The sequence below is a fragment of the Bos javanicus genome, chromosome 13 (assembly GCF_032452875.1).
Source record: "Bos javanicus breed banteng chromosome 13, ARS-OSU_banteng_1.0, whole genome shotgun sequence".
NCBI lineage: Eukaryota > Metazoa > Chordata > Mammalia > Artiodactyla > Bovidae > Bos > Bos javanicus.
In genome coordinates this window covers 42,853,666-42,874,309 of record NC_083880.1, presented here as the reverse complement: position 1 = coordinate 42,874,309, position 20,644 = coordinate 42,853,666, and the positions used below count along the sequence as shown (strand labels likewise).

The window sequence follows — 20,644 nt, the reverse complement described above, 5'->3', positions numbered from 1 at the left end:
ATCCTCCCCTAGATAGTAGGCATGGGCGCCTGGAACCCCGGCACACACCCTCTGCCGGCCCCTTTCACATGTCAAAGGTGCTGTCTCCTCTTTGTGGGACTCAGACTTTCCCCACAGCTGGGTATTGGGCCTGTTTCGTGCTCAGCAGAGCTTGTCTTGTTGAAGTTACGGAGACAGGAAAGAGGGACTCCTCTTCTCGTCCCTCTGTGTTTCTCCTTGCCTCCCGCAGTTTGCTGCGTGAGGAAGATGCTTTGTGTCAGCGGGGAGCAGAGTGGCGGCGCTGTGTGCCTCAGACAGCCCTCACCTGGACAGGACGTAGGGCTGAGGCCTCTTGTCCAGCTCACCCTGGCTGGGGGGAGGCGGGGCTTCACACCCACAGAACCAGCAGCTGTTGGCATCGCCTGGGTGTGCACCTTGGGAGAGTCTCCTCTTGATGCTGCCATGGCTGCCACAAATGTAATGTCTCAGAACAGCACGGATGAACTATCTTGAAGCACTGGTGGTCAAGGTTCCAAGTCTTTAGTCACTGGGATGAGTCAAGGTGTGGACACGATGGAGGCTCCAGGAGAGTCAGGTTCCTAGCCTCTTGCAGCTTCTCCAGGCCACGCTGGTTCCTTGCCTGTGGCCCCTCGCGTCTGCATTACTCTGGCCCTGACTCTGTCCCTTCTGCTCATAAAGACCCGGGATTGCCTGAGGCTCATGCTGACCAGGACACTGTCCTGTCTCGGGGTCCCCTGCTTGGCAGCCTCTTTCCTTCTGCACCCTTCACTGCCCTTGCCGTGTGAGGTTCCAGAGGTACGGGTTTCCAGGTGTGGACGTGCACGTCTTTGAGTGCCATTATTCCACCAGCCTAGGGTGCAGGTTGATTCTTTTGTGAAAGAGTGTTCTGTTAGGAGGAAGGTGCTGGGTTGAAGAAACTCCGAAAGGAGGCTCATCTTTCCCTCCTGCCCCTGCAGCTGGAACCTCAGGGCAGTGAGGGGGCAGCCCTCTCCCTTATTCACCTTCCTGTGCTTCTAACAGAAATAAGATCCCATCTAACACTTCCTCTTTTCACTTCCTGTTGAGTCTCTTCCTTTCTAAGCTGTACAAGAGACCAAAGTTCTGCCTGTGGCTCCTTGTCCCCGTCTCGTTCTCTCATTTGTCTCCCCGTCTCCGTCTCTCTTGTGTTTCTCCCTGTCTCTGTCCCTGCCCTCGCTGGTGCCCTGAGCCCGCCCTCTGGCCTTGTTCCTGGCCCTGGCTTCTTCCGCTAATCTGGGTCTGGGATGCCCCGGGGAGGTGGCCTGTGGTGCCCCTGCCTCTAGGTTTTGCTTGTGTTGCAGGACTTGCTCTCTATGAGCCTTGTGGTATTTTCAGATCATTTGATGATGACTCACTGCTGAGCTGCTGGAAAGGACAGTCACATTTGACTTTTCCAGAATCTGGAGGGAAGGACCCGTGGGAGGTCAGAGTTTAGTTGGCTTTCCTCTGTAATGCAAACAGGATGCTAGGAGCCCCTTCCTTTGTGGGTCAGCATTGCCTTGAGCCTGGAATCTGCTCATCCTGAAGCCTCTTCACAGCTGGGCCACAGAGCCGGGGCTGGGCTCAAGGCTGGGGCGGGCTGGACTATCAATAGCTGAGCCTGGCCAAGCCCCAGGTGCCAGTGCCAGGGGTCTGCTGGTCCGACCACCCTGTCTGCTTCTGCTCTTTGAGACTCAGGTGAGGGTGGTGGTTGGGTTCAGAGATTGCGACAGCTGAGGAGTTGGGAGAAACAAGCTGGCCTGGCCGAGACTTGAGGCCCCAGATGGCCTGGGCCTTCTGCTGAGACGGGGGCGGAGCGGGGCTTGCCCCTTGCAGTCCCGTGATGTCCTCTTTGATGCTGCTTTCCCAGGTTGGGGTGACTCAGTAGGAACGCCGTCGGAGCGGGGCATGACGTATGATGCACTCCATGTTTTTGACTGGATCAAAGTGCGAAGTGGAGACAACCCCGTGTATATTTGGGGCCATTCTCTCGGCACCGGGTGAGAGTTCCCAGCATGGCGTTTGTGGGAGCAGGTCTTCACGGGTGACTCTCCAGCCCAGGCTGCCTGAGGGGCCCCCAGCGTCCTAGAGCCTCCATTACTGCCCTGGTGGGGGCCGGGGATGGAGCCCCACAGTGCAGGGCACTTGGGCTCCCCAGGCCTCGCTGAGCGTGGCTGTGCTATGCAGCGCATCCAGAAGCACGGGCCTTTTGCCTCACACGTGGTGTCATTACTTAAAAACTTGGGGAGGCAGCAGTTGGGGTTCCCTTGTTCCATCTGCTGAAAGAGGAAGCGCTCTGATGTTCCATGTGGCCGGTGTAAAGGCGCCCCAGATCTTCAGCACCTCCATTTTCCTGCTGCTTTTCCTTTGGACACATTGCCTGCAGGCTGGGCAGTGTCTGGGACTGGCCCTCCTGGGTGAGAGTGAGCCCTGGCCAGAGGGGAGCAGGCCTTCTCACCCTGGGTGTCTGCCTGGACCTGCCCAGCTTGGTCCTAGCAAGGCAGGAGGCCTAGGCCGGGCAGAGTCCAGGTGCTGCCCCCTTCAGGGGCCCCTCCCATCTGTGTCTGTAGGACCGGGTGTGAGCTGGGGCGTTGCTCTGCAGCCCACAAGGGCCCTTCCAGGTGAGGTGCAGCATGTGCCTTGGGATCGTGGAGGTCCCATCACAGAGTCCCTGTTGGAGGGGCTGGCTGCTGGGCCCCTGCGCAACCCCACCCAAAACCCCACCCGTCACCGCGATAGTCCTAGCTTCCCCAGGAACAGTCTCGTCTGCAACAGTTTTTGTCATGATCCAACTGAACTTTTCCCTCTTTGCAGAGTGGCCACAAACCTGGTGCGGCGCCTCTGTGAGCGAGGTAGGCGTTTGCGTGGGGTCCTACGCCACAGGTGTGGCCCGGCTCCCGTGCAGGAGGGCTCTTCAGGCACCGGCTGTGCTCCAGGCCCTGCCAGCTTCTTGTGAAGTGGGTGGTGGTGGATGAGCGGGGTGGTGAGACAAGAGCTGGGCGTTGAAATGGGGGCCTGAGCAAACCCCCGAGGGCCCAACCCTGTTCCCCAGATTCTCTGGCAACTGGCGGCGCCTTGACAGGGGCTGGGCTCCAAACAGGCAGCCTCGGCAGACATGGTTCTCAGGGTCCCCTTGAGACTACTTCCCTCACATGACCCCAGGGGAGGACCTGAGGGGCAGGGCCAGCCAGGTGGGCACCTGGGGTCCATGGTCCTGTCGAGGGGGTGGTGGCATGAGGAGTGTCCCACTGGGGCTTTTTGCTCACCTCCCAGCTCCCTGTTGGTCTTATTTATCTAGAGACTCCTCCAGATGCCCTCATCTTGGAATCTCCATTCACTAATATCCGTGAAGAAGCCAAGAGCCATCCGTTCTCAGTGGCAAGTACAGAGCTTATTAAAGACGGACTTATGTATATAATGGAAATAATAGCTATAACTATGAAAATGACTATGAGTAATATGCATATAAGTAAATTAAAATGTCATAAAAATTATTTAAGTATTCTAATAAATACAGATGTTATGAAAGTTAATTCTCATTTAATTCTGGGCACTGGCCTGACTGCAGAGCCACTCAGGATATTTATAGCTTTGTGCCAGGTAGAAGGGTATGGTTACAGTCAGGTTGTCTGAGGGCGGCTAGACCCATAGGAGGCCTTGCCTCATGGCACAGGTTGCCCATCTGGCATTGCTGCCCCTGGGGCCCGGTGCGGGCTGGGAGTGGAGCTGGTGGGCACCCCAGGGAACCCTTGGTGGGAACCCCGTGCTGTTGGGTCCTCACTGGCTGGCCTCAAGGCCTGAGACCCTCCGTTTACAGGCTGGGCCCAGAGGGGGCCCCTCTGTGTCCTGTTGCTTCCTCCTCCTCCTCCCACTGCTTCTGTGTGTCCAGTGGTGCTGTGTCGGCCTGCCTGACCTCATGCTGCCTGGTACAGACAGAAGAATCCTTTGTTGGGTGTTCTTTGATATTGCTCTTCTCCCGAATCACATGGTCCTCTGTTTTCTTGGGGGTTGTGGCCTGTTCTGTGTGGGAAGCCTGGTCTCTGAGTCTTGGGTGTGGGAGTCCTGTTTGTGGGCAATCCCCCGCAGCCAGTCTGGGGCCTCTTGAAAAGGGAGTCTGAGGGTGGTGGGAGGGATAGCAGGACTGCTGCCCACCGCCCGCCCCACCCCGCCCACCAGCTCTGGGCCCACCAGTCAGCCTGATTGGAAGCAGGGCTGACCCTGGCCCCTATGGGGGTATATTACTGCCCATCCCTCCCCAGCTCTGGGGCCACCAGTCAGCCTGATTGGAAGCAGGCCTGACCCTGGCCCCACAGGGGTATAGTTCTGCCCATCCCTCCCCAGCTCTGGGGCCACCAGTCAGCCTGATTGGAAGCAGGCCTGACCCTGGCCCCACAGGGGTATAGTTCTGCCCATCCCCCCAGCTCTGGGGCCACCAGTCAGCCTGATTGGAAGCAGAGGTGACCCCGGCCCCTATGGGGGTATATTACTACCCATCCCCCCCCCGGCTCTGGGGCCACCTGATTGGAAGCAGGGGTGACCCCCCCATGGGGGTGTAGTGATTGATTCTCTCCTTGTTTACATGTTAACCTCCAGATCTATCGATATTTCCCTGGGTTTGACTGGTTCTTCCTTGATCCCATCACAAGCAGTGGAATTCAGTTTGCAAATGATGAAAAGTGAGTACTGTGGGAGAGAATTTAGAAGAACCCGAAGAACCCTCAGAATAAGCGTCTTGAGTCATGTTAACCAAGGAGGGTGGGATTCTGGACATGTAAGGGTCTTTTCTAAGCAACACATCTCTATAAAGGTAGAGGAAGGGAAGAAGGAAGGTGGAAAGACTGTAGAGTTAAAGAAATAGGGAAACACCATATCTTTTGGTCCATAGAACTGTTTTACTTGAAAATTATTTGTCAAAACCAGAACTCTTGAACAGGTGTTAAAGCAGCAATAGTAACTGTTGTTGAAAAAATGACTTTGCCTTAGCCATTTGATTTGTGTTTGGTTATGGAAAGATGTTCTGAAGGTTAATACTAAAAATATTTATATTAGGTGAACCAGAAGTTACATATTCTATTTAAGGACTCTTTCTTTGAACAACGTTCAAGTTCAATTAACATTATCTTTGTGATATCTTTATTTCATGGACTTTAATTTATTCTAAAAAATTTTTTTATCTGAATATTCAGTTAGCATTTAAAAATCTACATTTTTAAAAGAAGAATTACCTGAATAAACTGGATTTTCTCTAAAAATGACGATAGTGAGAAAGTCACCCTGTGGCTGCCCCCCAGCTGAGCCAGTGTGAGTGTTGGGGGACTGGCCGTCCCTCACCCCCTGGAAGTCAGGAGCCCCTGCATGGTGGGAAGGTCTGTTCCCAAATACTTGCCAAGGTGCCAGCATGTGAGCTAGGCCTCGAGAGTTGGAGAAGTGAAGGACCAGCTTGGTGGGTGGAAGTTATGAAAAGATGTCGAATGTCAAACTGTCCTGTACACCAGCAAGCACTTCACCCTGGGAGTAGAATGTGGTGAGTGGGTGATCTGTGTGCCACTAGCAGCAGTGCAGCCTGCCAGATGGCTGGGCGCACACCCAGGCCTAGTCCTGCCAGGTGCCAGGCTTGCCCTGGGGCTGCCTACGCGAAGCCTCAGTTCAGCATGAGGTCGCCAGAAGCCAGCGTGTGCTGCGTCCACCAGCTCCCCGTGCGGCCTCAGTGAGGGGCAGCTAGGAGCGTCCAGGGCCCATCAGTCCTGCAGCCTGTCCTTCCGTTGGCGGTTTGCTGAGGGGTTTGGATTCAGTGACCATCTTGAGAATGTTCATTTATTTGAAACATTCGGGAATTAAATGTCATATACACAGAAGAGAAATTAGAGGGTGGCTCTTTTGCCAGCTGATGTCCAGTAATGTTCATTTGCAGTAAGTTTCCTGGCCCACCTATTACTCAGTTTGTAAATATCGTTTTGTAACTTTTTAAGAATAGTGTACTGGCAAAGTTTTTTTGTTTTGTTTTTAAATTTCCAGGTAATATTCAGGGACCCGATTTGGTGAATGAAGTGAGCTCTAGATTTGATTGAAACTTGTCACCTAAAACAGATACTGATGGAAACATCTAAGAAATCAGCTGCTGGCTTTGTATTAAAAGCGCCTGGCAGTTTGAGGCGCTCCACGCTGCAGTGCAGGGCTCCCTCACTGGCCCCTGCTGCTGGCAGCCCGGGAGCCCGGGAGGCCCAGCCTGTCCTGGCCATCCAGTGCCTTTCTCCCTCCGCCTCCTGCAGTGTGAAGCACATCTCCTGCTCCCTGCTCATCCTGCACGCCGAGGACGACCCGGTCGTGCCCTTCCAGCTCGGCAGAAAGGTGGGCGTCGGGCAGACTCGTGTTCAGGCCAGGCAGGTGTGGAAGAGGGTCCCGCTGCGGGCCGGGCCCCTTGTGAGGGAGAAGGCAGTGGAGGTTGGCGGTTCACAGCTCTCACGCGTTCTCTTGCCTCTGGGCTGACGTCTGAGCACATCCTCTCACTGTGGGGCCTCTGCATCTGCTTTTGCCGCATCTGCCTTTGCTCTCAGATCTGTAGGTGGGAGTAGGGTGGGAGGGAGCACCCTCTGACTGTGGCGGTGGTGAGGGGCAGGGGCAGGCTAAAGGGCAGGGGGCCCAGGCCACCTCCGAACACGTCTGGGCCTAGGACCTGGCCATCCTGGGCTGGAAGGAGGGGGCTGCGGTGCCACAGACCCCAAGCCAGCTTGTAGATGGACCTTGACCTAGGCATACGGCCCACCCAGCCCTGGGACAGAGCCAACAGGCTGCCCTGGGTACTCAGGCCACGTGGCATCCCAGGGCAGGTGGCCTGAGGGTGCTGAGGGCCCCTGAGGAAGGCTGGTCTCGAGACAGGGTGAGGACAGAGAGGGTCTCAAGGGGTGGCCCGAGGGTCCTGTGGCTGAGGCAGGTCACCCCAGGCCCCGGGCACCAAGCCTCCTCTCCCTCCCCCAGCTCTACAACATCGCCGCACCGTCACGCAGCTTCCGGGACTTTAAGGTTCAGTTCATCCCCTTCCACTCGGACCTTGGCTACAGGCACAAGTACATCTACAAGAGCCCTGAGCTCCCGCGGATCCTGAGGTGAGGCACTACCATCACCCACCATGTAGGATGGCATGCGGGAGCTGGGCGAGCCCCTGCGGCCGCAGCTGGGATAGCCGTGTCAGGCTGGTCAGGGGGGTCCGGTGTCAGCACATGTGGCCTGCCGGGCTGTGGCCCCGCGTGTGGTCAAGCAGTGAGGACGCCACGGCTACTGTCCTCAGGCCCCCGTCCCCTCCCACAGGCCCGTCAGGTCTCTGCCCCTGCACGGGGTGTATATGGTAGGGGTGATGCAGGTCTGGGCCAGCTCCCCCAAAGCCTGTTGGTCCCCAGCTGCCTCAGGGAGGGAGGCCGTGCCCCTGGCTGCACTGCGCTGGCCAGACTCCTGGGCCGGCACGTGGGCTGCAGCCCGGCCACCTGTTACAAGCCTGGGAACGAGGGTGCCCGGGTGGCAGAGGGAAGGGTTTGGATGGACCAGACACTCCCTGCCTCCCACTCGGAGGTGCAGGCCGCCGCCACGTCCCAACTGCAGGGCCTCTGCTGAGCCCCGGCTGCTGGAATCAGCCCTCGGAGAAATGTGTGCTGGGGAACTCCACTTGGTATGTGAGGCCCTCAAAGTCCCAGAGGCAGAGCTCTGTGTTTTTGACGTTTCTTGGCGCATGGAATGTGTGTTGCTGAGGGGATGGTAGGAGCATGGCATTGCTCTGGGACCGTGGTTTTCCTTGTAAAAGGCACACATCACAAAACATGTGATCTGAGAACCCTCCAGTGCCAGGGTGCAGTGGCCTGCCCTCACTCCGTGTCGGGACTTGGCGCTGCCCTTGGCGCCCTGCCCATTTGCCTTGCAGGGTGTTCGAGGCAGAGTGTGGTCCTCGGGGCTCCATTACAGCCTCCCGGGTGGGCTGTGGGAGGACCGTGGGAGGTGGGGTCTCCGATCTGGCCTGGAGGGGTTTGGCTGACAGGTGTCCTCCTCTGCTCCAGGGAGTTCCTGGGGAAGTCGGAACCGGGACGCCAGCACTGAGTTGCTCGCCACCCGGGAGCATGAAGGCCTCTGCCCTCGTCCCCCTTTCCTCCTGCCAGCCCGGCCCCCCGGAGATGCGCCCGGAGAGGGAACACAGATTCCAGGGGAGGCCCTGGCAGACCTGAGGCACCGCCCTGGGTGGCGGGGAGCAGGGGGTCTCTGTGGACCACGCGGAGGCGGCATGTGGCCCTCTCCACCTCGTGCTGCCCCTCAACCCGAGGGCTTGTTGGGAAGACAGTGACAGAACTTTCTGGCCATCGGCTAGTCAATCCCATACCTCCTGCGCCAGGCACGGGGAGCCTGGGACAGGAGGTGAGGGGTCTTGGGACCACGCTGAGCTTTCTGGCACCACCCTTGAGAATGTGGGCGAACATGGGTTCTTTCTGTTCCCCCCAGATGGACGCTCATGGCTCCACCAGCCCCTCCTGCCCTGCCCGCCCTGCTTGCCTTCCTCGGTGTCCCTGCCTCCCTGGGCTGCCCCGCTGCTCCCCACCGGGGAGGGGCCAGTGATCTGCCTTCCTCTGATGTCCACCCACTTGTCTGCCTAACCAGACCTTAGACTGAGCATTTATTTAAGAATAAAATCGTGGTGGTGGTCTGTCTGTTTTCTCAGTGCTGCCTCCAGTGGTGTCCAGGCTGTGCCTACAGCCCCAGGCCACTCTCAGAACCCGACCGTATGTGAGGAGGAGGTGGCTCTGTAAGGCCAAGGATTGTGGGCTTTCTTCCTGCTCCTACAGACACCGAGGTCCCGCGGGGAGGGGTGTTGTGTCGGAGGAGGCGTGTTCATGGGGAGGTTGTCTACTCTGGTGGGGCAGATGGCATTTTCTTAAAACCAGGTCTTTGTGGGTGAGCCTTTCAACCTTACGGTTAACAAGCTCATTGAATGTTGTTGTGTTGATAGATGGGTGGTGGGGTTTCACTCAGAGACCTGGGACGAGCCCCTGGTCACTCGTGGAAGGACTCAGGCTGCTGGAGTCCAGGGACTCCCATTCTGCCCTGGGAGTGTCAGCTCGTTCACTCACTGGTCGTGGCATTCGGCCAAGCCCACCTCCCACACACAACGCCAGTGCCCACTCACCGCCCCCCTCTCACACCCCCAGAGAGAGATGGTGTGTGGCTTTCTAAGGGGGCTGCACGCCGTACAGTACAGGGCTGGTCTCAGGCGGAGGACTTGGTTTACCCAACTCTCTCCTTGGGCTTCCCTGGTAGCTCAGTTGGTAAACAATCTGTCTGAAATGCAGGAGACCCTGGTTCAATTCCTGAGTTGGGAAGATCCCCTGGAGAAGGGATAGGCTACCCACTCCAGTATTCTTGGGCTTCCCTTGTGGCTTAGCTGGTAGAGAATCCGCCTGCAATGTGGGAGACCTGGGTTCGATCCTGGTTGGGAAGATCCCCTGGAGGAGGGAAAGGCTACCCACTCCAGTATTCTGGCCTGAAGAATTCCATGGACTGTATAGTCCATGGGGTTGCAAAGAGTCAGACACGACTGAGTAACTTTCACCCTCTCCTAAAGGCAGGACTTCCTCCTCTAGATCCTTAGGCTCTGACACTTTGGAGTCAGTGCAGAAATTCCCCGGGGTGGGGAGGAGCTTATTTGCCTTCTCTTACTCACTGCCCTTGGCCTGTGAGCAGCTGTGAACTGGCTGGAGGCCCAGAAACAGGAGATTACACCCTCTTCGAAACACCTTAGAGCTGCCCATTGCAATTCTCAGCCACCTGGGCCTCAGCTTCACATCCCCTTGGCTTTCTGGGACGCCCATCCTGACCTGACAACTGCCTTCATGTAACTAAAGCACAAAGCCTGTGTGGCCAGCCCCCTGGGGCCTCTTGGTCTTTGTCACTGGGGCTCCTGGCAGCCCCGCAGCCCAGAGCCACGTCCCCTGCTCGTCCTGACCAGCGAGGCCGTTTGAGACCATCTACACTTCACCTGCCCTGCCTGGGCTCAAGTCTTCAGACCTGTTTTTCTTTATCTTTTGTCTGTGTAAGTTGCCTCAGATTTTATGGTGGGGGGTAGGTGGGGAGGATAAAGTAGGATATAAAGTAAAAATACAAGCTGTTAGTATTTTTTACAGGTGTCTGACAGCCTGAAGATAAAGCATAACAAGGTTGCTGAGCAAGTAGCTCCCGCCCTTGACACCTTTCAGGTAATTAGGTCTACATGTCTCTGCTTAGGGGTGTCTCCGCTTATTACCTCAGTCCAAGAAGCTCAGCTGAAACTGTGGAGTGGGACTGACCTTTTGTTGAGTCACAGAGTCAGTCTGGTCAGGAACAGCTCGAGATGCCCACCGTTGATCTGTGGTCACAGCCTATGGAAGCGAGTGTCCTGGGAGGTGCCCCAGACCTGAGACCAGGTGCCCCTCCCCCAACACTTGGGTTCTCTGGGTAACACTGAGCCCTGAGTTCACATCTCGCTGGGTTTTTGATTTAACTTGCAGCCATACAGTTTGGGGAGGGGAATGATTTGGTGCCCAGGAGTTCCACTTCCCAGGACCAGGAGTGGGTGGCAAAAGACAGGTACACAAGAAGAGTACAATTCACACCCAAAACGCCAACACCCAGCTGGTGTTTTCCCAGTGCTGGGTTTGATGACTCAGGCTCCCAGGGCTCTGAGTCCCACAGCAGCTGGGTGAGAGAACGTCCTGTCCCCAGTCCCGGAGTGGTGGGCCATAGTGTATCCCGGCTGGGACATGCAGCACCCTGGGTACAGAGACACACAGAGGCCAGAGCATCTGAGCACAAGCAGATTTAATCGCTTTCTTACACGAGGCAGTGACAGCGAAGGGCACGGTGACGGTCACGCTTGGCCTAAAAGGCGGGCAGCAATGGGTGCTTGGGGCGTGACCGCAGACCCCCCAGCTCTGGTGGGGTGAGAGCAGAGCCCCGAGCCACCCAGGTCCGGCATGTGAGGCTGTAGAGCCTCCGGAAGCTTCCACCCCGAGCTCCCACCTGCTCCCTGGCTTCGTCCTTCCCACCACTCAGCCACCATCCCTGGTGCCAGCCTGCCGTCTGGGTAGAATGGAGGGTGGGCTCCCCTCTGGGCCCACCAGTCCTTTTCCAGACCAGGTTTTCCTGCTGCCTCTTGCCTGACAGGCACAGGGAGGGTGCAGGCCTCGCAGAGGGCTGGGCATGCAGCCTCACCCAGCTAGGTGGGGACCCCAAGTGAAACCCCAGCATTGCCTCCCCTGGCATAAACTTCAGAAGTACTACTTTCCGTTGCTAAAACAAGGAAAGACCTCAGCTAGTTTCATTTTCTTGTGAAAAATCTTCAAAAAAGCAAAATCAAACCAATTCTGCACCAGCCAGCCTGTCCTAACTGAAGCCCTTGGTGCTGGACACAGGCGTCCTCCCCAGTATCACCCTCGGTTCCCCTGGGGCCCTGCTATCTTCTCAATCTGGAAACCCCAGGTCGGGTGCCCACGTGGCAGTTATGAGGACTCGGCTCGGCACACTGGACCCTGCCAGCATGGCCAGGAGGCAGAGCTGGGCTGGGAGAGACTGGATGGCCAGCCTGCATGCTGCAGAAACACACTTGCCCAAGCTTTGTCACGGCTACCTGATTGGACCCCAGAATGCAGAGGGTCAAAACTGAATACGAGCTCACACAGGTTTGTACGAGGCCGTGGGGAAGCTGAGTGGGCATCTTGGGGGGCGGGGGGGTGTGGGGGGGCGAGCCCTGTCAGTGCTTGGGACCTGCTCTCCGGCAGGCAATGAGGGGGCATCTCCACACCCCAGCCCCTCAAAGCCACCACCATGATTCCCCCAGCCCTCCTGGAAGCGGCACTGAAAGAAGCAGGGAACTAGGAAAATGCTTGGAAACAACGGGCAGAGTCAGCAAGGGGATGAAAGCTGGTCCCGAGACCGGGGCCTAGTCCCTGGGGAGGCTGGGCGGTGGGGTCTGCAGGGCAGGGGGCTCCGCACCCCAGATGTCGCGGGCGTACTCCGTGATGGTCCGGTCACTGGAGAACTTGCCCGAGCAGGCGATGTTCCTGATGACCTTCTTGGTCCACTCCTTGGGGTTCTGCAGAGGGAGGCAGACGCTTAGTGACCTTGGTCTGTTCCCAGATGTGCTTAGCCCTGGGCAGCCTGACAGAAGGCAGGCCCTCAAAGCTCAGAGCTCACTGGGAAGGGGGCCAACCCACCAGGAAGCTTCCAGGTGAGCAGACAGGGTCTGGAGCCCGAGGGGTCCTGCCAGGGCACAGTGCACACGATGCACAGACACCCTGCCAGGAGGGGATTCACCCCCAGACTGCATCCAGCGCCAGGAGGGTGCTCCTGGAAGGGAAGCCAGGGTACTTCCTTGAGCCCGGGGTCACCTGGCCTCCCAGGCTCCCTCCTGTCCTGTCTCAGGAGGAGACTTCAGGAGCTGTTTCCTGAGTTGAGGGGGATGGTTAGATACAAGCCCCTCAGGCCGTGTCCAAGAACCTGCTTTAACAGATCTGGGCAGTGACTACCCAGCCACACCCCCATCGCCAGTGTCCCCTCCTGCGGCCATCCCTGGCCAGGTGCACGGACTATGACACCCCATCACCTCCCCGAGCTCAGGAGCTGAGTCTTCCCGGGAGGCCCCCCTGGCTGTGCCCGCTTTCTGCAGGTCACACAGAGGCGGGACCTGGGGCCAAGAGTGGAGAGCCAGCTCCAGCATGCCCGCTCTAGAGCTGCAGGCCCTCACTCTGCTCACTGGCAACGTGTCCACTGCCCTAGAAACCATTCACCTCCCTTTAAGCACAAAGGTCTTCACTGCCCACAAGCCCCGTCTCCTGCCTTGGGCCTCATGCCCTGCGTCATCCCTGCCTTCCTCACTGCACGTAGGCGATCAGACCGTGGGCCAGGGTGTGGCAGCACCTCTGGGAGGCATCACCTCTGCCCCGTCCACCGGCTCTGTGGCAGCGCCCAGGCTGCAGGGGCATGCGTGCTGGTGTGGACAGCAGCCTGGGCCCAAGGGTCCTAGGTAGCCCAGGCAGATGCCCAGCTGAGGCAGTCCCTGAGCAAGAGAGGAAGAAGCCCAACCTGCTCTGGGCCACTAGGTCAGCTGCAAGCTCCCGGGAGTGGCCCGAGACAGCAGGACATGGTCCCACCCTGCAACTTCCCTGCCAGGGCCCAAGAACCTCACCCGGTACAGCTGGTCCACCCGGGCCTGGCACGCCACGTACGCTTCATAATCCGCAAACACCTTGAACCTGAAATGGGAGACAGGAAGCTGGGCTGGGCGGGTGGTGAAGGGGCGGTCAGGAAAAGGGCCCCCAGGTTTGGCTGGCTGCGTCTTTGTGCTCCACAGGAAGGGGTGGCCACAGTGGCTGCGCTCTGAGCAACACTGCTGTCCTGCAGACACTACTCTAGAAAAACCTTATTATAGCCCTATGCTGTTGAAAGAAACTGTGCCCGTGGATTCCAGGAACACAGATTAAGGTCCCCCTCCACCTCCAGGGGGGCCCAGGGGACGCAGGCTCCACCACCACCTGTTCTCAGGTCTCACGAGTTGACAACTGGTGATGCAGGATTTATGACACATAAACGTGTTTTGTTTACAACTGAATCGGGATCACAATTCATAGAACCCTGTAAAGTCCCTCCTGGATCCCAGAATCAGCAGGACTGAGCGCCCAGCTCCAGGCATGCGCGGAGTTATGATCGGGTCTGACAGAACCCAGCAGACGATATTCATTGGAATATGACAAGACTAACCCACGGGAACTGAAACTGGAATGAATAAAGGTCGATTCTTGGCCTTCAGCAGACCCGCATTTTACCAGGGTGGAGCAGAGGCCTCTGGTCAAGGTAGATGGAACTGTCGACCTGTGACAAGTGAGCAAGGCTGTGCCCAGAGAAGCATCACCCCGTGTCAGTGCTTGTCATAAAACACCAACCACGTAGAGACTTATAGCCTCACAAGTTCATTCTACCTGAACCATTCCTGGACTCCCAGCAGTAGTTAACACCCAGGCTCCCTGTACCCCAGGCACGTCACCTCCATCCACCCACAGAGGTGACATCACCTCCATCCACCCACCGAGGTGACATCACCTCCTGCTTGTCGTGCAATCCCATCACCAGGCTCCAAGGCTTGCCAAGCACGGTCAGAGGTCCCACAAGCCTGAGTGCCTGGATGTGGCCGAGCCTCTGGCCATGGGCTGAGGTGGAGGTGAGCCTCACCGAAGCCCAGGCTTTGCCCCAAATGATGTGTGGTCTTGGGCACCCTCTGTCTGACCCAGTGGTGGGGAGGGACGTGGGTCCTATCCCACCTGTCATGGTTCAGCAGCATGTTGACAACGTCCTTAAAGCAGTCGGGCTCTCGGGGGGAGAAAAAGCCGCCGTTGATCTGGTCCACAGCCTGCCGCAGCTCGGGCAAGCGGTCGTAGTACTCATGGGCGTTGTACCTGCAGGAGACAGCGGACTCGTGAGCAGGTGGGGCCGGGGCCAGCCACGTCGGGCTGGCCGCCGAGGGCACATCAGCCCCAACTCCTCCTGGTACAGACACGTGGTGGCTGAGATGGTCCTCCAGGAGGAGCTGCTCAAAGGTTCCCGCAGAGCCCCCACCCCCAGTCTGTGCCAGGACTTGGCAGAAGAAAATAACACGTTAAGTGGGACTTGAGAGCCATCAGGGAATCTTGGGAGAGGGAGGCGTGCGGCAGACACGGGACAGGGCCCAAAGCGGGCTGACAAGGTTCCCACCATTTGGGTTCAGCCCCTGGTGCCTGTGGCCTCCCTGGGTCCCCTGAGGGATTTCAGGCAACAAGGCCAAGCTGGGACCCCCTCAAGGTATCCATGGGTGTGGGACACTTAGAGGAGATGGAGGCCTCGAGAGGGACCCACCCTTTCCGGTCTAGGGCCTCCACATCCTCCACCCGCAGACCAAAGATGAAGAGGTTCTCGGCCCCGGCCTCCTCGGCCATCTCCACATTGGCCCCGTCCATGGTGCCGATGGTGAGGGCCCCGTTGAGCATGAACTTCATGTTGCCCGTGCCCGAGGCCTCGGTGCCCGCGGTGGAGATCTGCTGCGACAGGTCGGCGGCGGGAATGACTGCGGGGAGCAGGGCACGGGCAAGACCCGTCAGTCAGGAGGCACACGAGCAACAGCAACGGCAAGGGGACACCATGCGCTGCGCCCCCACCCCACACAGCTCCCCTTCCTGACCCGCAGCCCGAGGCAGCGGGTCCACGTGGAGATGCCGAGAAGCCCTGCAGTGGCAGAGGCCCTCTGTTCTAGAACCAGCAAACCAGGGCCGTACCAAAACCAGGTGGGGTATTCTTTCCCTTGTATCCTGACATCACTGCTGTCTTAGTCCATCAGCCTGTAGGCTCCTTAAATGACTTCGAAAGGAATTGACTCTCACAGAAGCAGAGGACTGGGGACAGTCTTCCCGTGGCCTCATGCCCAGGAGCCCCTCTGTACAGACTGGGCGTGGCAGCTGAGTCACAACCCCCCAGCAGCTGGGTGGCTTCTCCCACACTCGGGTTCCTGTGAGTGTCTTGCCATGGCGGCAGGAGCGCGGCTTCCATCCTGCCTGCCTCGGTGTCCCTACTCCTGCATCCTCAGCTGGTCCTCAGGGCTGATGGATGCTGCTTCCCCAACCCAACCAACAGGCACTCAGAGTCAACCAAGTCCAGAGTCCGGCCTTGTCTTCACGGTCAGGCCCAGGTGCCAGGATGGAGACACAGGCACCCCTGGCCCCTCGGGCAGAAGGACATGAGCAGACGGGATGGTGGACACATGACCACAGCAAGTCTAAGAGCTGGGGAGCATGGGGCCTGTCCCCGAGGTCAGTTCTAGGAAGTGCAAGAGCTAGCTTGGGAGTTCCAGGCGGCAAAGTGTGAGACGTGTGAGAAGCTCAGTGAAGCACAAACCACAACCCAACCCCGGAGCCACAGATGGTGCAGGGCAGTGGCGGGATCCCAAGGATGGTGCTGATGACCTGGCCGCACTGGAGGGGGAGGGAGTGTGAGAGCCTGCCCTCCACTGGACGCCTGGAGGGCAGCGTACAGTCCCTGGACCAGAGGGGCTGCGACTCAGGCCATGATTCCAGGCTCAGGTTTCCTAGCACTTCCTGCCAGGTCTCCAGAAGCGGCTGCCTTAGAAAGGCCAGTCCAGCTCAGGAGAGCCCTGCTCTGAGGCACATGTGGCCACAGGCCCTTCTCTGGGTGGCAACACATACCCAGGACTCCTACGGTGGAGGGGCCCCAGCTAGACACCCCCAGAGCAGATGCAGGCCAGAATGAACAGGTGGGGACAAGCAGAAGCATCCTTGGGGCAGGGGGAGAGCGGGGGGCACGGGGAGAGCAGGGGGCACGGGCCACCAAGAGCGAGCCCAGGGGCAGGAAGACCAAGCTGAGGGGCAGAGGCGCGAGGAGGGGAGGGCAGGAAGTACAGAGACCAGGGCCTTGGCTACCAGACAGGGGCGCCTCTGGCTGGGGAACGTGGTGTCAGAGCCATTAATCTGCCTGGAGGCAAGACAGACCCTGACCAGCAAGGGCCGCCTGTGGCATCAGGCAGGGCAGGCTCACCTTTCTCAGCCAAGGACACCCGGTAGTTTTCCAGGAAGATCACTTTGAGCCTGTCGCCCACAATCGGGTCATGGTTGACGATGTTGCCAATGGATGTGACCAGCTTGATGATCTTCTTAGCCATGTGGTAGCCGGGCGCTGCCTGCAACGGGGAAAGGGGCACACAGCACACACCCTGTGCTCAGGGCAGGGTCACTGCGGCCTGGTTTCGACGCGCCCAGCTGAGTGGCTTGGCTGCTGGGAGGGGGCCCCACGGGGGCTGAGGTCATGGCATCTGTGTGTCCTTCAACCCGACAGGCCCACGAGGCGCGGCACCCCAGCCGCTCCCTTGGTGCCGACCAAGCACCTTTCGTGACAGCCCCTTACCCACACGCACAGATCTGTCAGCCTCAAACTGGGGTTCCTGATTCTAGTTTGTTTTTCAGAAATGGAGAGAGGGAACAAGGATCCCTGAGGACTGACTACCAACCTCCAGGAAACACGGGGAACCCACGAAGGTTCTGGGAGATACCAGAGGGACATGGTCTGGGGGAGACACACAACCTGATTTCTGTAAAAAACTGCAGGGAAAAAAGGGGATGTGGACGGAAACCTGTGGATGAGACACAGCTGCCTGGTGCCATGTGAGAATCTCACCGGGTCCTGATTCAAACAAACGAGATTTCTAATAAGACAGCCAGGCACGTGGCCCTGGCTGGGTATTTAATGATGTGGAGGAATCTTGTCAAGTGTTGTGGATGTGATGGTGGCGTTGTGTGGTTTTGCAGGAAAACGTCACTGGGAAGACAACTAATGAAGCTCTTAGGGGTGAAATGTTACTGTTTGTAATCTACTTTGAGAAACTTCAGCAGAAATCAGGCAACAGGTTTGTGGACGTTCTTTGATTCTTTTTTCCTCTGGATTTTCGTTTCTAAAACACATTTTAAAACTTTTTGACAGTCCCCATCTCTGAGAAATGCATATGGAAATACTGACAAATGAAACAGATGCTGTGCAGAATCTGTTTCAGGAACAGCAGGAGTCGGGGGTGGGGGCGTGGCTGAGACAGAACACGGCGGGTGTGAGCTGCTGCTTGAGCTGGGGGAGCCCACAGGGTGCCTCCACCTGTGCAGCTGCTCAAGTCGGAAGAGAGAACAAGCCTGTGCCCGCTTGCGGCCCCCATGAAGCAGCCGTGCCCAGGCTCCTGGCAAAGGTGGCAGAGGGTGGGGACACGGGGCCTAGAGTCCAGAGACCTGTGGTGGGACCCGCCGACACCCCCTGGCAACACACTGGGACTCCATGATCACGTGTCCTAAAGCACGTGCCACGGTAAATAAAACGCGTGAGGCCAGGCTGAGAGCAGGCCCACATCTCGCTGATGAAGCAGTCAGTGACTGGTGTCCACTCAGCACAAAGATGCAGGGGACGTGTGGAACGCTGGCAGTCACACCGAGGAACGGTGCTTCCCCACTGGAGGCTGGCCCTGGGGACCCTACTGCCCTGGGCAGGCAGGGGCCCCATCCAGCTCCCTTCCTGTGGCCAAGCTGACGAGACACGTGAACGTCCTGGCCCAGAGGCACAGCTGGGGCCGGGACCTCCGGGCTTTGTGTGCAGGTCGGCGCCCAGCCACCCACAGCATCCAGCCCAGATACGGGGACACTGCAGAAAAGCATGGTGGTCTGTATGTTCCCACCCAACGCCAAGCAAGAGCATAGAGGCCGTCACCTCACCTTGCCCCCGATCATGACAGTCCTGGGCACAAAGGCCTGGGTCGGGTCCTTCTTTATTCCTGCAAGACAAACAAGACAGCCAAGTGAGACAACTGGAGCCAGATACGCCTGAGCCTTGTGCTTGCCACAGAGACGAGCATCCTCAGAGACCAGCCCAATGCAAGCGGTGCACCGCAGGAGTTTCTGTTTACAGAACTCTGCACTGTGTCCAGGTTGGTGCCAAAGGCTAACCAGAAGCAGATTCTTCCAGAAGGTTCACTGGAAAAGCTGCGCCTTTGTGTCCAGAACAGCCTAGACAGGAGCTCCTTTGGGTCTGGTGACCAGGACTGAAGGCCCTTGCGTGTGATGGGCACTCGAAAATGGGTTGACCTTGGGACAGTGGTGATTAACCTGCACAGGGTGTCAGTGAGACCCCCGAGCCCCCTCCCTACTGGGACAGAGGGTGAGAAGCCCCCCAGAGCTTTCCTGCACAGGAACAGACAGCTCGCCTCCAGCCCCAGCAGAATGAGGTGTCCTTGCCAGGCCACTGGGTTTTCAGATTTCATCGGGGTGGTGGTGTCTACAGAGGTGCGGGGCTGCCCTGAACAGTATTCACCAGGGTCGGGAATCGCCCAGGAGATTTACAGGAACTGCTAAGGGGCGTGGCTGATCTTTAACGTCTGACCTCAGGTTCCTGTAGTCCCTGAGTTTTGAACCTTCCTGCTTCCAGATAGTGGACAAAGTGACCTAGAGAACAAGTAAAAAAAAAAAAAAAAGCCCCAAATCCACAAGCTACATTGTAAAGAAGAAAAATACGCAAACTCCAGATCACTGAGCAAGTCCTGCCGGGTCACGAGATGGGTGGGAGATGGGGCTGTGAGCGCAGGGTCTCAGGAATCCCGGCCTCGTGGGGAGGGAGGGGACGAGGCAGGCAAAGAGCCCCTGAGGGCTGGGCGGGTGGACTATGTCAGCCCCTTTCCCACAGGGAAACCTCGGAAAGGGGCCTGGACAACCTGGTGGGCAGAGGCCCACAGGCCATGATGCCTCCTGAGCCAGCCTGGAATTGGAGCCACAGAGGGGGGGACACAGCCACAGAGAGGGGACACAGCCTCAGAGAGGGGACACAGTCACAGAGAGGGGACACGGCCTCAGAGAGGGGACACAGTCACAGAGAGGGGACACGGCCTCAGAGAGGTTCACAGCCTCAGAGAGGGACACGGCCTCAGAGAGGGGACATGGCCTCGGAGAGGGGACACGGCCTCAGAGAGGGACGCTGCCACAGACAGAGGACATGGCCTCGGAGAGGGGACACGGCCTCGGAGAGGGACACGGTCACAAAGAGGGGACACGGCCTCAGACAGGGGACATGGCCTCGGAGAGGGGACACAGCCTTGGAGAGGGACACTGCCACAGACAGAGGACATGGCCTCGGAGAGGGGACATGGCCTCGGAGAGGGACACGGTCACAGAGAGGGGACACGGCCTCAGAGAGGGAACACGGCCTCGGAGAGGGACACGACCTCAGAGAGGTTCACGACCTCAGAGAGGGACATGGCCACGGAGAGGGGACATGGCCTCGGAGAGGGGACACGGCCTCAGAGAGGGGACACGGCCTCAGAGAGGGACACTGCCACAGAGAGAGGACACGGCCTCGGAGAGAGGACACGGCCTTGGAGAGAGGACACGGCCTCGGAGAGGGAACACAGCCTCGGAGAGGTTTACAACCTCAGAGAGGGACACAGCCTCAGAGAGGGGACACGGCCTCAGAGAGGGGACACAGTCACAGAGAGGTTCATGGCCACAGAGAGGGACATGGCCTCAGAGAGGCATCTGGAGCTGGGAGGCCTACAGTGCCCTGAGCTCAGAGGCTCCGGCCAGGGCCTTGATGCAGCTCCTCCGACCCCAAACATAGCTTCGCCACAGACAAGGGAAGTGGAAGCCACCCCCCGTAAGTCTCCAGCCTATGAGGATGGTCAACGCAGACGGGAGACCACAGCCCAAAACGCAACACCAAGGTGGGGGAAAACACAGGCCACAAGGCAGAACGGCCCCATGAGGTGCGACCCGATCACAGAAAGCACAGGGAGGAGAAACAGGCAGAGAACAGCACGGAGACAGGAGCAGCAGACAGCACGGGGCAGAAAAGAGGGGAGCGAGCCCGCCACGGGCGGAACGACGGTGGGAGAAAACCCCAACCCCACACCGCACCAGAGCCCCAGGAGGAGAAAGCCGGATCCGGGTTTCCACGTATTTCAAGGCACTCCTTAGACGGGAGAGAAGACACCAGCCAACACGCTCAGAGGGCCTCGAGCATGGAGAGAACTGACCGGATGGCCAGCGACAGCTGAGCCGGACGAACCAGCCAAGAGAGCTGCCCC

General features: G+C 58.3%; 2 protein-coding genes across 5 annotated transcripts in view; one reads left to right on the top strand and one right to left on the bottom strand.

The window, feature by feature from the left end:
- ABHD12 (abhydrolase domain containing 12, lysophospholipase) overlaps nucleotides 1–8,677 on the top strand; it is a 65,903-nt gene extending 57,226 nt beyond the window's left edge. For all 4 annotated transcript variants that reach the window (XM_061436447.1, XM_061436446.1, XM_061436445.1 and 1 more), the window contains 7 exons: nucleotides 1,868–1,997; nucleotides 2,812–2,849; nucleotides 3,296–3,375; nucleotides 4,591–4,673; nucleotides 6,267–6,345; nucleotides 6,973–7,100; nucleotides 8,040–8,677. In XM_061436447.1, coding sequence (XP_061292431.1) covers nucleotides 1,868–1,997; nucleotides 2,812–2,849; nucleotides 3,296–3,375; nucleotides 4,591–4,673; nucleotides 6,267–6,345; nucleotides 6,973–7,100; nucleotides 8,040–8,079 — 578 coding nt within the window. In that variant the 3' untranslated portion in view covers nucleotides 8,080–8,677. The remainder of the gene's footprint in view (nucleotides 1–1,867; nucleotides 1,998–2,811; nucleotides 2,850–3,295; nucleotides 3,376–4,590; nucleotides 4,674–6,266; nucleotides 6,346–6,972; nucleotides 7,101–8,039) is intronic.
- Nucleotides 8,678–10,807: 2,130 nt separating this feature from the next.
- The window catches only part of PYGB (glycogen phosphorylase B), a 35,822-nt gene continuing 25,985 nt past the window's right edge, over nucleotides 10,808–20,644 (bottom strand). The window contains exons 15-20 of the mRNA XM_061436443.1: nucleotides 18,288–18,346; nucleotides 16,579–16,720; nucleotides 14,890–15,097; nucleotides 14,319–14,453; nucleotides 13,190–13,256; nucleotides 10,808–12,097 (exon numbers count right to left, since the gene is read on the bottom strand). Coding sequence (XP_061292427.1) covers nucleotides 11,945–12,097; nucleotides 13,190–13,256; nucleotides 14,319–14,453; nucleotides 14,890–15,097; nucleotides 16,579–16,720; nucleotides 18,288–18,346 — 764 coding nt within the window. The 3' untranslated portion in view covers nucleotides 10,808–11,944. The remainder of the gene's footprint in view (nucleotides 12,098–13,189; nucleotides 13,257–14,318; nucleotides 14,454–14,889; nucleotides 15,098–16,578; nucleotides 16,721–18,287; nucleotides 18,347–20,644) is intronic.